Source organism: Rhinopithecus roxellana, chromosome 13, assembly GCF_007565055.1.
Source record: "Rhinopithecus roxellana isolate Shanxi Qingling chromosome 13, ASM756505v1, whole genome shotgun sequence".
NCBI lineage: Eukaryota > Metazoa > Chordata > Mammalia > Primates > Cercopithecidae > Rhinopithecus > Rhinopithecus roxellana.
The window spans coordinates 54546767-54563114 of record NC_044561.1 but is presented as its reverse complement, the minus strand read 5'-3'; the positions used below and the strand labels follow the sequence as shown (position 1 = coordinate 54563114).

At 39.1% G+C, this 16348-nt stretch overlaps 1 protein-coding gene across 3 annotated transcripts in view; it reads left to right on the top strand.

Annotated features, from left to right (window-relative positions):
• Positions 1 to 16348, top strand: part of BRWD1 (bromodomain and WD repeat domain containing 1) — a 129604-nt gene that overhangs the window by 14903 nt on the left and 98353 nt on the right. For all 3 annotated transcript variants that reach the window (XM_030913941.1, XM_030913942.1, XM_030913943.1), the window contains 3 exons: positions 13079 to 13179; positions 14512 to 14582; positions 16020 to 16120. In XM_030913941.1, the coding sequence (XP_030769801.1) occupies positions 13079 to 13179; positions 14512 to 14582; positions 16020 to 16120 (273 nt within the window). The remainder of the gene's footprint in view (positions 1 to 13078; positions 13180 to 14511; positions 14583 to 16019; positions 16121 to 16348) is intronic.

Below are 16348 nucleotides of genomic sequence, written 5' to 3'. Positions count from 1 at the left end.
AATTTCATCACTGATAGAAAATTGATCACATTGAGGTGTAAGTTCTTCCATCAGAAGGCACAAAATGTCTAGTGTTTTTCTGTATTCCTCACTGATGATCGTTGCCTTACATCCATTAGTTGTTAGGGACAGAGTATGTTGCTCTTAGTAGTGCAAGGTTCTTGGCTCTCAGTGTAACAGAAATTAATAGGAGGCTGGGCAGACTTCCCAGACAAGATTTATTAAGACTTGTGCCTGGCAGTGGCACATGCCTGTAATCCCAGCACTTTAGGGAGGCTGAGGTGGGAGGATCACTTGAGCTCACAGGTTTGAGACCTGGCCTGGGCAACATAGCGAGACACCACCCCCAACCCCAGAAATAGTTTGGCAAGGGGGCACACGCCTGTAGTCTCAGTACCCTGAGGTTGAGGGAGGATTGCTTAAGCCAGGAGGTTGAGGCTGTAGTGAGCTATGATCGCACCAGTGCATTCCAGCCTGGGTGACAAAGTGAGACTGTCTCAAAAAAAAAAAAGAGACTTATGCCTGAAACATTGGGAATAGGTGAGACAGTGAAGGAAGAAGGGTCCTCTGGCTGGCTCCCCAGGGGAATGCCTTGCCGTGTCTTAAGGAGGGTGATGTGCAAAACTCATGAGGTAGGTGAACATTATTACATGTGTGGGGTGGAGCGCAGGGTGTGCAGATGCACTAAAGCATGCTAACACATATGTCGCATGATGAGAGGGGGAGATAAGCCCCTCTGGGTGAAGGTTTTAGTATTACAGTGAGGCTCAGGGTTAGGATTGGTCCTTCTCCTGGCCTTGTGCACATATGGGCAATAGAGTTAACTCTCCCGAGTAGGATTCATGGAGGAATGCTGCTTGTTTTAGTTTTTTTAGACAGCTTACAAGGTCTGGTCAGTGAGTATGGGCCAGTGGGGATGGTGCTAAAATGTCTGGTGGTCAGTGGTCACGTATGGAGAAACATGTTAGTGGGGGTGGGCCAAGTCCTGTCCCTACTACACTGTTTCAGTGCTTTTCTATCATTTTTTGAAACTTAATGTTTGGTTACACTGAAGTAAATTGTTAGATGATTTGTAAGGCTTTTATTTTGTTTTGATTTATAAGACTTTTAAAGGCACATTGGTGTCTCTCATTAGAATTTGGTTAAAACTGGTGGTGGTTCAATTTTTTTATGCGCATTCACCTAGGCTATATATTAGTGGTCACTTAAATGGATTTGGTGTGAACTTTTGTGATAAAAGGTGACTTTTGTTCTCTTCTAGTTAATATTCTCAAAGAAAAGAGAGTGAGTAGCTATTATGGGATGAAGATAGTTATAATTGAGATAGTGGTTTTTGTTTTTCGTGTTTTTTTTGGCCCAGGCAGAGTGCCGTGGTGTGATCTTGGCTCATTGTAACCTCAGCCTGGGGTCAAGGTCTGCCCATCTCAACCTCACAAGTAGCTAGGACCACAGGTGTGTGCTACCAACCTCAGCTGTTTACATTTTTTATAGGGATGGAATCTAGCCATGGTGTCCAGGCTGTTCTTGAATTCCTAGGATCAAGCAGTCGTTTTTCCTCCACCTCCCCAAATGCTGGAATTACAAGCCTGAGCCACCGTGCCTTGCTGAGATAGTGTTTTATTTTGGAAGTTTAAGCAAGACTTCTGGTTTGTCTACATGTAGTTAAGAAGTATATTGCTTTCTGGAAGATTTTATAGTTTGAAAATCAAATTCTTGCTAGGTTTCACAGTTAACATTTTATAGTTTGATATGAATGTATTGACAATATAGCAGCAAATAAGAACATTTATACTTTGAGAGGGTGCCTGTCTTAAAATCATCTTGAAATTCTTTGAAAGTGGAGTTCTAGTCTTCCCTGAAATGATTCTTCTTGTAGTGGGGGCTCACATGCGTTTATTGCTTACTGAATATATCTGAACAATCTACTTGGTTAGTAGTACTTTTTTTTTTTTTTTTTGAGATGAAGTCTCACTCTGTTGCCCAGGCTGGAGTGCAGTGGCACGATCTCAGCTCACTGCAACCTCTGCCTCATGGGTTCAAGTGTTTCTTCTGCCTCAGCCTCCTGAGTAGCCGGGACTACAGGCACGTGCCACCATGCCTGGCTAATTTTTTTGTATTTTTAGTAGAGACAAGGTTTCACCGTGTTAGCCAGGATGGTCTCAATCTCCTGACCTCGTGATCCACCTGCCTTGACCTCCCAAAGTGCTGGGATTACAGGCGTGAGCTACAACACCCAACCTCAGTGGGTGATTTTAACAGCATCCGAACACAACTGATGAAACTGAAGAGAGAATTAGTGAAGTGGAATTGAGGTCAGAAGAAAATAAATAGAACCAAATACAATGAGTAACCATTGCAGCCTTAGGGAAAATTAGAGGAGTAGTAAGAAGACTGATTGCTAGCTTCTCTAATAGAAATAAGGGAAGTTGATAGACAAGTAATATTTTTAAATTGCTAATAGAAAATGCCAGTCAATAATTCTGAGCCTATTAAAATACATCATTGAGGAATGAAAGTATATTAAGTGCATGTTTAGACAAGCTGAGAATTTCTTAGCAATGGAACAACATTAAAGGGAATTCTAAATAATACTCTTTTTCTCTTTTTTGAGATGGAGTCTCGCTCTGTTGCCCAGGCTGGAGTGCAGTGGCGTGATCTCGGCTCACTGCAAGCTCTGCCTCCCAGGTTCATGCCATTCTCCTGCCTTAGCCTCCAAAGTAGCTGGGACTACAGGCACCTGCCACTACGCCTGGCTAATTTTTTGTATTTTTTAGTAGAGACAGGGTTTCATTGTGTCAGCCAGGATGGTCTGTATCTCCTGATCTTGTGATCCACCTGCCTTGGCCTCCCAGAGTGCTGGGATTACAGGCATGAGCCACCGCGCCAGCCCTAAATAATATTCTTTAGGCGAGGATGTGATCCCAAGTGGAAACTTGGAGATGCAAGAAGCAATGAAGAGTTAAGAAAAAAAAAAAAGTGAATGTGTGGGTAACTGGAAATAAACATTGGCTGTATACGATAAGTGAATTCTGGGCTTCAAAATACGTATGGAATTAAAGAATGTGTAGTGTGTATATCAGGAGGAGGTAACTTCCATATTCTAAGATCTTTGCATTGTTCAAGAAGTGGAAAATAAAAAAATACAAATTTACATTAGACTTTAGATGAAGATGCATTTTGAAATCTCTAGAATAACAGCCAAAAGTATGGCAAGAGATTGTATAATTACTAGACTTAATAGAGGTGGGGAGATATGTACTAATAAAAAAAGTGAAACAAGAAAGGAGAAAAAAACAGTACTAAGATGATACTGGGATAGTAAATGTCAATATAAATGTAATTATATTACTTGAAATACATTAAATGGGCTAAAGCAAGTCTCAACTGAAATAATTTTAAGTGTATTCTCTGACAACAATGTAATTAAACAAGAAATTACTAACAGCCAGAATTAATAACAGATACTCCTCACTTTTTGTAAACTTTATGTATAGTTGACCCTCGAACAATATGGGTTTGAATTGCATGGGTCGACATATATAGATTTTCTTCCACCTCTGTCACCCCTGAGATGGCAAGACCAACTCCTCTTATTCCTCCTCCTCCTCTTCAGCCTATTCCACATGAAGACAATGAGGATGAAGACCTTTAAGATGATCACTTCTACTTAATAGTAAATATATTTTCTCTTCCTTATGATTTTCTTGATAACGTTTTCTTTTTTCTAGCTTACTTTATTATTAGAATACGTTACATAAAACATATACAAAAATAGGTGTTAATTGACTGTTCATGCAATTGGTAAGACTTTATTAGTAGTTAAGTTTTTTGGGAGTCAAAAGTTACATGTGGATTTTCAGCTGCCTGGGAGGGGGTTGATACCTTAACCCCTGCGTTGTTCAAGGGTCAACTATACTTTTAAATAATCCATACGTCAAAGGAAAAAAAATCACAATAGACATTTAAGAATATTTTGAACCGATTAATAATGAAAACCTTACAAATGAAAACATTACATATGAAAACTTGAGGGAGGTACTCTTTGGGAGTCAGCCTTGAAGGTGGTGCCCAGTGATTCTTGCCTCCTGGCATTCAGGCCACTGTAGTCTCCTTGCTGAATAGGGTTGACCGGTGAACTTAAAAGATAATGAGAAAATGGCACAGTGTGACTTTCAGTGTTTCTGAAGTTACGCTACACCATAATAAGATAGTTTTTATCTTGTTCTCTTTAATCACTGCTCTTGAGGGAAGCCAATTGTTAGGTAGATTGCATACTCAAACTGCCCTGTGGAAAGGTCTTCATGGTAGAAACTGATGTCTTCTGCTGTGGTCATGTGAGTAAGCCATTTTGGAAGCAGATCCCCGTATTCCCAGTTAAGCCTTTATGTGACTGTGGCCCAGGTCCACATCTTGGCTGCATCTTGCAGCCTTGGGACACTGAGCCAGACCTATCTAGCTAAGCTGCTGTTGAATTCTCGGCCCATAGAGACTATGGGATAATGAATACTTATTGTTGTCCAGTGCAGCTAAAAATTTTGGGTTAAGTTGTTTCATAACAGTGTATCATTCTCCGCTGAAGTTGTGCTGAAGGGGAAACTTACACCCAATTGATGTATTAAAAAGAAGCTGAAATTCAGTGATCAACTGTATTTCTCAATAAGTTAGAACAACAAACAAGAAGAAAGACATTTTGAAGATAAGTACAGAAATTAAGGATAGAAAAAATGTGCATAATAGTAGCAAGGATCAGCAAAGCCAGAAGTTCTTTGAAAGGCTAAAAATACTGGTAAAAGACAGGTTGTTCAGGGAACAAAAAAGAAACTTGACAAATAACCATTATCAGATTTGAAAAAGGGGTATCACTAATATCCTTCAGATGATAAAAAGAGGATATTGTAAACAGCTTTATAAAGGAAAATTGGAGGTAAATACAGAGAAAACACCAAGACATAAAAAGAAAATCTGAATTGACTTGTAGCTGTGAAATGCATTGTATCTGTAGTTAAACGTTTTCTCTACCTACTTATTATTTAGGTAAAAAATGTTTGGCCCTAATCTCCTGAGGAAGCAATCAGACAAATCCAAATTGAGAAACTGTGAAACAAATCTCTTATTCCTCAAAAGTTTGGTTTCAAGAAAGACAGAAAGATGGAGAACTTTTTTATAAGGAACCTCAGGAAAGGGGACAAATGTTAATATGTGAGCCTTGATTTGGGTTCTGGATTTAGGAGAGAAAAAAGCTATAAAGGATGCTTGAGAAATTTGGGAAATTTGAATATGGATTATATAATGTTTTATCAGTATTAAGTTTTTAAAGTATTGATAACCATGTTATAGTTATGTAGGAGAACGTCATTGTTAGGCGATACACACTAAGGATTTTAGGGCTGAAGTAATGTCTGCAAGGTAGATTTGGATGGTTCATGTCAGTATGATATCTACTTCAAGAAGCAAGTGTTGCAAACTGTTAGCGGTTGGTGAATCTTGATGACCAGTGTATGGGTGCTCATCATACTATTACGACTTTTATCGAGATTAAAAATATTGCAAAATTAAATATTTGCAGAAAATGAACACCATGCTATTACTACAACTGTTCATTTTTTTTAGTATTGCTAGGCAAGAAAGAACAAAAATGGGCTGGGCGCAGTGTCTCACGCCTGTAATCCCAGCACTTTGGGAGGCCGAGACGGGTGGATCACGAGGTCAGGAGATCGAGACCATCCTGGTCTACACGGTGAAACCCCGTCTCTACTAAAAAAAAAAAAAAAAAAAAATACAAAAAATTAGCTGGGCATGGTGGCGGACACCTGTAATCCCAGCTACTTGGGAGGCTGAGAGGCAGGAGAAGTGCTTGAAGCTGGGAGGCGGAGGTTGCAGTGAGCCGAGATCGTGCCACCGCACTCCCCACCAGGCGACAGTGCGAGACTTCATCTCAAAAAAAAAAAGAACAAAAATGCACAAATACTGGAAATAAAAAATTTTTATTTTCCAATAGTTTGGTTGCCTACTTAAAATCCTAGAGAATTGAAAAATGCCTTGACAGGTTGCAGTATATCTTGTGAAGTAATAGCTATTGAACTTAGGTAGTGATGATGGCCGCACAGCATTGTGCATGCACTAAATGCCACTGAATTGTTGACTTTAAAATGGTTCATATGGTGTGTTTTATGTTACCCCCCCCCAGGATGCATGAGTGAGCATACAGTAAAAGATTTTCATTTTAACAGTTAACAGGACAGCTAACTACCTTTGACGAATATATATATATATATATATATATATATTTTTTTTTTTTAAAAGACAGAGTCTTACTCTGTCACTCAGGCTGGAGTGCAGTGGTGCGATCTTGGCTTACTGCAACCTCTGTCGACTGGGCTCAAGTGATGCTTCCCCCTCACCCTCCTGAGTAGCTGGGAGTAGCTGGGACTACAGGTGCGTGCCACCACTCCTGGCTAAGTTTTTTTGTGTATGTTTTTTGGGTGGAGATGGGGTTTTGCCATGTTGCCCAAACTAGTCGAACTCCTGAGCTCAAGCAGTCCTCCCGCCTTGGCCTCCCAAAGTGCTAGGATTATAGGTGTGAACCACCACACCCAGCCTACATTCTTTTTAAATTTTTTTTGTTTTTAGTTGACCTGTAATAATTATAGAAAGACATTACAGTGTGATGTTTCAGTGCATATATGCATTGTATAAGGATCAAATGAGGGTAATTATATCCATCACTTTAAGTATTTATCATTTATTTGTTGTGGTAATATTCAAAGCCTTCTAGCTATCTTGAGATGTCTGTCACATTGTTATTTGCTGTACTCACCTTGCTGTGTAATAGAACACCAGAACTTATCCTTCCTGTCTGATTGTAACTTAATACCCATTGAAACAACTTCTCATGGTCCCCCTCTTCCTCCATACTCCCCAGCCATAGGTAACACTGTTCTGTTCTCTGCTTCTGTGAAATCAACTTCTAACATTCAATAGTGAGATTACACAGTGTTTGCCTTTCTGTGCCCTGCTATTTCACTTAACATAATGGCCTTTAGGTTCATCCATATTACCACAAATGACAGAGGAGCATTCTGTTTATAATGTTCCATTGTGTGTGTGTATATACAGACACACCGCATTTTCTTTGTCCATTCATCTGTAGATGGGTGTTTAGGTTGATTCATATCTTGACTATTGTGAATGGCACTGCAGTAAACATGGGAGTGCAGGTATCTCTTCAGTTTACTGATTTCATTTCCCTTCGGATATATACCCAAAAGCATAGGCAACAAAAGCAAAAACAGACAAATGGAATTATATCAAACTACAAAGCTGCTGTACAGCAAAGGAAACAATCAGTATAGATCAAAGAGACAACCTGAAGAATGGGAGAAAGTACTTTTAAAATCTGTGCATCTGACAAAGGGTTAATATCCAGAACATAGAAGGAACTCAACTCAATAGAAAAAAATTCAATTAAAAAATGGGCAAAAGACCTGAATAGATATTTCTAAAAATTTTAGAAAACATACAAATGGCCAACAGATATGTGAAAATATGCTTAACATCACTAATTATCAGGAAAATGGAAATCAAAACCCCAGTGAGATCCTACCTCACCCCAGAATGGCTGTTCTCAAAAAGACAAAGGATAACAAATGTTGGGAAGGATGTGGAGAAATGGGAACTCTTATGCACTTTTGGTGAGAATGTAAATTAGTACAGCTATTATGGGAAGCAGTATGGAGGTTCTCCCACCTTCCCCAGAGGCAGATTCTCTCTCTTGCCCAGGCTGGAGTGCAGTGGTGTAATCATAGCTCGCTTGGCCTCAAACTTGTGGGCTCAAGTCATCCTCCTGCCTCAGCCTTCTGAGTAGCTGAGACTATAGGTGTGTGCCACCTCACCTAGTTAGTTCTTAATTTTTTGTAGAGACAGTGTCTTGCTATGTTTCACAAGCTGGTCTTGAACTTCTGGCCTCAAGCAATCCTCCTGTATTGGCCTCCCAAAGCACTGGGGTTTATAGGCATGAGCCACCATGCCCGGCCGGAGGTTCTTCACAAAAAAATGACTGGCTGTATATCCAAAGAAAATAAATAATATGTTGTTTCACAGCAAAAGAGAGGATCAGCCAGGCACGGTGGCTCATGCCTGTAATCCCAGCACTTTGGGAGGCCGAGGTGGGCAGATCATGAGGTCAGGAGATTGAGACCATCCTGGCTAACATGGTGAAACACCGTATCTACTAAAAAATACAAAAATTAGCTGGGCGTGGTGGGGTGGGCGCCTGTAGTCCCAGCTACTGGGGAGGCTGAGGCAGGAGAATGGCGTGAACCCAGGAGGTGGAGTTAGCCGTGAGCGGATATCACGCCACTGCACTCCAACTTGGGTGAGAGAGCGAGACTCCGTCTCAAAAAAAAAAAAAAAAGGATCAGCATATATTAAAGAGTCCTTATTTTATTGCCTAACAAGTTGTCAAAGCAGACGTTCTTAAGCTCATGAGCATGAGGTACAGACTAGGTAGTCACTCCAGGTGTGTAGATTTCAAGCATACTTAGGACTTTGGAAGTAGACACATGAGGTCTACTAAAAATCCTAAAATCCTAAGGCCAAAGAGGACTTTGAGAAATCATAGTTCGTACTGTTTCCTTTATGCAGGATTTAGCTAATGCATCTTAGAAAAAAAGAGACTATTTTTAATATCCAGAAATATATATTATAGTCATTGACAACTGACCTTGAGGGGTGTCATAATAAAACATGGTTGTATGTCAGTAATACTGCAGTTGATGAAATGCTGCTATTTAGAAACAGTAAAAGGAAGGCTCCCAAGGTTAAAAATACCTGTTGGATACTAAAGAAAAACAAAACAAAACAAAAAAAACCACAACTCTTAAAACTTCAAGCTTAGAGGCTTCATTAGTGAATTCTGTTAAAACTTGTTAGAACTGCTGAGAGCTTAGTGTGATGGTTAGATATATATAGGACCCATGTCTTAAAACCAGAACTTTATTGTACACTATTAATAAACAAGTAATAAATACAATGGAAGAAGAATTAATTCATAATAGCAACAAAACCCCTCACATAGGAAAAAATTTAACAGGAAATGTGAAATATGTTTATGAAGAAAGATCTTAAAAATACTGGAATCATGGTGGGGAAGGAAACAGTCTAAATAAGTGAAAATGCCTCTACCATGTTGGTGAATCAGAAGATTCAGTATTGTAAAGATGTCAGATCTTTCCTGATTATGCTACAAAATCAACGTATTTACATTTGAAATTCCAATGATTTTGTTTTTATGGAACTAAGCCAGCCAATCAGGCTCATTTAGAGGAGAAAAATAAGCACGGACAGCAAAAGAAGAGCAAAGAATTGTTTAGCCATGCTGGAGATATAAAAATGTTTTAGAGGTGTTATAAAGAAAACAGTACAGTATCAGTCCATGAATAGACAAAGATATAAGTGGGACAGAAATAGCCACAAATTGCTTGTATGTCTGGGAATTTGATTTAGAACAGGTGACTTAAAAATATTCTTCCATGGACAGTTAGGTTTAGAATTCCTTTTTTTTTTTTGACACGGAGTTTCGCTCTTGTTGCCCAGGCTGGAGTACAGTGGTGCGATCTCAGCTCACTGTAATCTCTGCCTTCTGGGTTCAAGCAATTCTCCTGCTTTAGCTTCCCGAGTAACTGGGATTACAAGTGCCCACCACCACGCCTGGCTAATTTTTTGTATTTTTAGTAGAGGCAGGGTTTCATCATTTTGGCCAGGCTGGTCTTTTTTTTTTTTTTTGAGACGGAGTCTTGCTCTGCCACCCAGGCTGGAGTGCAGTGGCCGGATCTCAGCTCACTGCAAGCTCCGCCTCCCGGGTTTACGCCATTCTCCTGCCTCAGCCTCCCGAGTAGCTGGGACTACAGGCGCCCGCCTCGTCGCCCGGCTAGTTTTTTGTATTTTTAAGTAGAGACAGGGTTTCACCGTATTAGCCAGGATGGTCTCGATCTCCTGACCTCGTGATCCGCCCGTCTCGGCCTCCCAAAGTGCTGGGATTACAGGCTTGAGCCACCGCGCCCGGCCAGGCTGGTCTTGAACTCCTGACCTCAGGTGATCCACCTGCCTTGGCCTTCCAAAGTGCTGCGATTACAGGCGTGAGCCATGAGCCACCATGCCTAGCCTCTAGAATTCTTAAAGTACTCTGTGCAGGGTTGCGAGTTTTACTCTGATGGTTTACTTAAAAAACATTTTTTTTGTTCAATTAGCAATTCAGTGTGGAAGGTGTTTTAATTTTTTTAAAGTGAAAGCAAGTTTATTAAGAAAGCAAAGGAATAAAATAATCTTCTATTTTAATTAACAAAAATATCCAACTACTAATATAACTTGAATTATATTACTTTTTCTCATTACTTTTAATGAGATAGCCTGCAAAGCTCAATGTTAGGCCACATTCTGGAACATATCTACTTAGATATAAACAATCACTTTGAACATTAAAAAAAAAAAAATCATTTCTTCTTACTTTGCTTTCTGTTAATGGCACTATTAGTCTTTGTTTTCTAAGCTCTTTCTTTGTCTTGAATGTTTCGTGAGTCAGCAAGTTTGTTTGCCTTTTGAGACAGAGTCTCACTCTGTTGCCCAGGTTCAAGTGCAGTGGTGTGATCTCGACTCTGCAACCTCAGCCTCCTGGGACTACAAGCATGTGTCGCCATGCCTGACTAATTTTTTATTTTATTTTATATATATCTATGCATAAGTATGTGTATACGTGTATATATACACATGTACATACATATATGTAGACGTATATATGTTTATACACATATGTGTATCTGTCTACATATGTGTATACATGTACGTATACATACGTGTATATACAGGTGACTTAAAGATACTCTTCCTGGCCGGGTGCAGTGGCTCACGCCTGTAATCCCAGCACTTTGGGAGGCTGAGGCGGGCAGATCATGAGGTCAGGTGATCGAGACCATCCTGGCTAACACGGTGAAACCCCGTCTCTACTAAAAATACAAAAAATTTAGCTGAACGTGGTGGTGGGCACCTGTAGTCCCAGCTACTCGGGAGGCTGAGGCAGGAGAATGGCGTGAACCTGGGAGGTGGAGATTGCAGGTTTGCAGTGAGCCGAGATTGCGCCACTGCACTGCAGCCTGGGCGACAGAGCGAGACTGTGTCTCAAGAAAAAAAAAAAAAAAACTCTTCCATGGACCGTTAGGTTTAGAATTCCTTTTTTTTTGATACGTATATGTACATAATACATATACACACGTGTATATACACGTGTGTATACGTATACAAGTATATGTAGACTGTATATATGCATATGTATGTATATACGTGCATGCGTATATGTCTACATATACACACGTGTATACATATGTATATGTGTGCGTGTATATATATATGCACACACACGTATACATAATATATATACACTTTTTTTGGTAGGTGGAGGGGTCTTGCTATGTTGTCCAGGCTGGAGTGCAGTGGCACCATCTCAACTTGCTGTAACATTCACCGCCTGGGTTCAAGTGATTCTCCTGCCTCAACCTCCTGAGTAGCTGGGATTACAGGCGCTGCCATCACGCCCACCTACTTTTTGTGTTATTGGGCATCCACCACCACACCTAGCTAATTTTTGGATTTTTAGTAGAGATAGTGTTTCACCATGTTGGCCAAGCTGGCCTCAAACTCCTGACCTCAAACTCCTGACCTGAAGTGATCTGCCTGCCGTGGCTTCCCATAGCACTGGGATCACAGCTGTGAGTCACCATGCCTGGACAATCTTGTATTTTTTTGTAGAGACAGGGATTCGCCATGTCACCTAGGCTGGTCTTAAACTCTTGGACTCAAGCAATTCTCACTCCTCCGCCCCTTCAAAGTGTTGGGATTACAGGCGTGAGCCATGGCACCCGGGCGACTCAGCAAGTTTTGATGCTCCTCTCTTTTTGCCTTTCCTGTCCATTCTAGGGGGAGAAGGGTGGAGCTGTATTCCAGTTAAGTGTCTTGCTTCTTAGATTAACTGGGTTCCCTCTTGGATTTTTATTACATCTTACCTCTTCTCTTTCAGTCAAGATTATATATTGTTGTAAGACAAATCTTTTGGCTGCTTTTGGTGTTTTTACTTGAAAAGCACAGTTACCCTTTAAAACTGCTTTGATTACATCCAGACTCTTTACCCATTTACCCCATTGCCCCATGACTTTGAGAAATGAACACTTTGTTCATATAGATCTTTGTTTCTATCATATACCAAATTCCTCCTCACTTTTGAACCTGTGCTGATATTATTCCTTTGCTTAGTGTGTGTTTGTTTTCCTTGCATTTTCCTGCTATTTAATCCTTCATAGATGTCTCTGGCTAGTTGATCTTCTTTTCTCTAGCTTGCTTGTTTAGCACTTTTGGTATTTTATTAAGTACAGATGTTAGCCTTATTCTGAAGTGGCACTGCAGTATAGTTCTTGTGTTTTCATATTTTATGGTTTTGTTTTTAAAATATTTAAATCATTGATCCATTTGGAATGTATCCTCATGTACAGTCTGAATAATGGATTTAGTTTTTTTCCGGATTGCTGCACAGTTGTAACACCATTTATGCAGTGATCCATTGTTTGCTCAACAGATTTGAGATAATACCTTAATTCTACTTAAGCTTTACATTAGGGTCCATTTTTCCCCCCATTTTTCCTTCCAGTTTTTCAGTCAGCTTTCCTGGTTGAATAGGGTCTAGTTTTGGACTTTATTTTTTCCGTTGGTCATTCTGTCAGTGTACACCGTTATGTCTGATCGTTTTAATTATTGAGGCTCTGTGATATGCTTTAATATCTGATAGGACTAGATCTTAACCTTGTTAAAGTTTTTCTGGCTAATCTTGTTTATTCTGAAAATAGGCTTGTTGAGATCGTATTACATATAAATGAATGTGGAGAGGTTATGATTTTTTTCACTACAGTAGTATTACCTATATTTTGGATTTGTGTTTTATTTCCTTAAAGTGTCAATTGAAGTTAACTTTGCAAGAGTATTAAACTGTAACTTAAGTAGAAGTTCTGGAAACTGAATTGTATGTTTTACTTTTTAGTTTAGCCCAATGGCCAAAGGCTCTCAAAGATACATGGTTTCCACTGGTGCTGATGGGACAGTTTGCTTTTGGCAATGGGATTTAGAATCCTTGAAATTTAGGTAAGTGGCTTTAATTATGTAACAAGTTTTCTTCTTTAATGTAGTTACAGTTTAGTCTAATGAAATGAAGTTTGATTATTAAGAGATTATGTATTATGGTTGCTTTTCTTACCTTTGAACTTCATTTTTATTATATATAGCATATGTGCCATATTGACTCTTTCCTGTTTATAATTATTTAGATAACTGGATTTGTAAAAGAAGCATAGCTTTTCTATCTTAGCACATTTTTGTAAAGACAAAGGCATTTAAAAAAATAGGTGTATAATTGGAAATTCAGGCAGGAACATTTGAGAGTCATAAGACCTGTGTTGTATACCTCTGCTGTCTAATACAGTAGTCACTAGCCACATATGATCATTGAGCACTTTAAATGTGGTTAGTGCAATTGAGGAACTGAATTGATAATTTAAATTTAAAACTTATAATTGATTAATGTGTTAGAAATTTTTCTTTTTCCTTTTTTTTCTTCTTTTTTTTTTTTGTTTTTTGAGACGGAGTCTTGCTCTGTCACCCAGGCTGGAGTGCGATGGCGCGATCTTGGCTCACTGCAACCTCTGCCTCCTGGGTTCGAGTGATTCTCCTGTCTCGGCCTCCCAAGTAGCTGGGATTACAGGCGCCCGCCAGCAGGCCCAGCTAATTTTTTGTATTTTTAGTAGAGACAGAGTTTCACCAGGCTGGCCAGGCTAGTCTCAAACTCCTGACCTCAGGTGATCCACCCGCCTTGGGCTCCCAAAGTACTGCAATCACAGGCGTGAACCATCACGCCTGGTCTGTTAGAAAATTATTAAGTGTGTCTTGAATAACTTGAATATGTGAAATTTTCAACAAAGTTTGGGAAATCCAAATATAGATAAAATATTTTTGTTAAAAAATGAGTTGTCAAATTGAGATGTATTTTGAGTCTCAAATACACACTGGAAAATTTCTAAGAGTTAATACGAAAGAATATGAAAGTGTCTTGTAATTTTATTAATTTGGATTATATGTTGATATTTTGGGTGTATTAGGTTAAAGGAAATATGATTAATTTGATCTTTTTATATTTTGTAAAAATACATGGAAATATGTGGAAATATTTGGTATACAATAAGGTATTGTAGAAATAAGATTGTAGCTGGGTGTTGTGCGTCTGTGGTTCCCAGCCACTAGGGAGGCTGAGGCTGGAGGGTCCCTTGAGCCCAAGAGTTTGTGTCTAGTCTGGGCAACATGGCGAGACCCTGTCTCTTAAAAAATTATAATATTTAAATATGCTAGATTAGAACCAATATTTTAAACTGTGTTAATGTGGTAAAATAATCTATCTTAAAGCAGCATCTTCTTCTTTTAAAGCCCACGTCCCCTGAAGTTCACTGAAAAGCCTAGGCCAGGCGTTCAAATGCTTTGTTCTTCTTTTAGTGTTGGTAAGAACTTCTTCACATTTTTTCTTAGGTTTTTTTTTTTTTTTTTTTTTTTTTTTTTTAACATTTATTAAATGACCACTTTATTGCTAAGAACTTTTATTAGATACGTGGTAAATGACTTCTGATGTTTATTTTGTTAGGTTCAATTTATGATGTTCATTTTGTTAGCCTTGTTCTTCCAGTCCTCTCTTCTGCCTTTGTCTGATTTCTGGTAGTAATCAGTGATATAAGAGATGTCTGGTAAAAGAGAGGCTTGAGGTGTCCACACAAGTGATTCATATGCCTGTCCTATGTGTATGATAATCTAAACTTGTGATTTTCTTCGAATAGGCTAAACTGTGTATGTTTGATAGTTTAAATTTATTTCCCACACATATCTTGGTGAAATTATTATTTTTCATTTTTTGTACAGTGAACTTGTGTGGTAACTTTTTTCTTTTTTAGGATAGGTCAAAGACTTTTCCCTCATAAAATCTGAAAACTTGAACAAGCTAGGGTTAGGTATGTAAAATTGTTTAGAAAGCAGAACTTCTTTTCTTAAAAATATTTTTAGAGCACTGGTGCTTAATTGGCATTATATTGCCACCCTTAATAATACAGATGGGGAGGCCGGACACAGTGACTCAATGCCTGTAATCCCAGTCCTTTGGGAGGCTGAGATGGGAGGATTGCTTCAGCCCAGGAATTTGAACCCAGCCCTGGCAACACAGTGAGAACCCATCTCTAAAAACAAAAACAAAAACAAAAACAAAATGACCTGGGCATGGTGCACACAGCTGTAGTCCCAGCTACTCAGGAGACTAGGTGGGAGTATTGCTTGGTTCCAGGAGGTTGAGGCTGCAGTGAGCCATCATTGCACTACTGCACTCTAGCCTGGGCGACAGACTGAGACCGTGTTCCCTGCCCCACCAGCTGGCTCACACCTGTAATCCCAACACTTTGGGAGGCTGAGGCGGGTGGGTCACCTGAGGTCAGGAGTTTGAGACCATCCTGACCAACATGGTGAGACCCCATCTCTACTAAAAATATAAAAAATTAACTGGGCGTGTTGGCGTGCACCTGTAGTCCCAGCTGCTTAGCAGGCTGAGGTAGTAGAATTACTTGAACCCGGGAGGTGGAGGTTTGTTGCAGTGAGCTGAGATCACACCGTTGAGCTCCAGCCTGGGCGACAGAGCAAGACTCTGTCTCAAAAAAAAAAAAAAAAAAAAAAAAAAAGCAAGAGGAGATTGTGAATGTTTCCAGATTGATTGAATTAATTTTGTTTTTTAAAGCTACAAATACAGTTTTATAAGCTCTATATTGTGAGTTAGAACATGCAACTGTTGAGATACACTTAGTTTTAGAGTATGATTTTTTTTTATATTTTAATATAGAAATTTGATTTGTTCAGGTATTTGTTATAAAATGGATGTTTAAACTTTACCATTTTTATTTCAGGTGGTATGTTTTTAGCCACAGGTAGTACTGATCATGTAATCAGAATGTATTTTTTGGGTTTTGAAGCACCCGAAAAAATCGCAGAACTTGAAAGCCACACTGTAAGCATCCACGTTTTAAAATCCTTTAGATTGTTAATACTATTCCTCTCATTGCTAAGGGGCATTGCTATTGGCTCTACTTTTATTTTTAATTTTTTCTTCTGTTGAACAAATGAACTATCATTTATAACTTTTTGATGGTATTAAGTTTTAAAATATTAAATCATAGTTGCATTTCTGAGATAAGTCATTGCTTGTGAATGTTATCTTTTAAATTTTTGAATTATA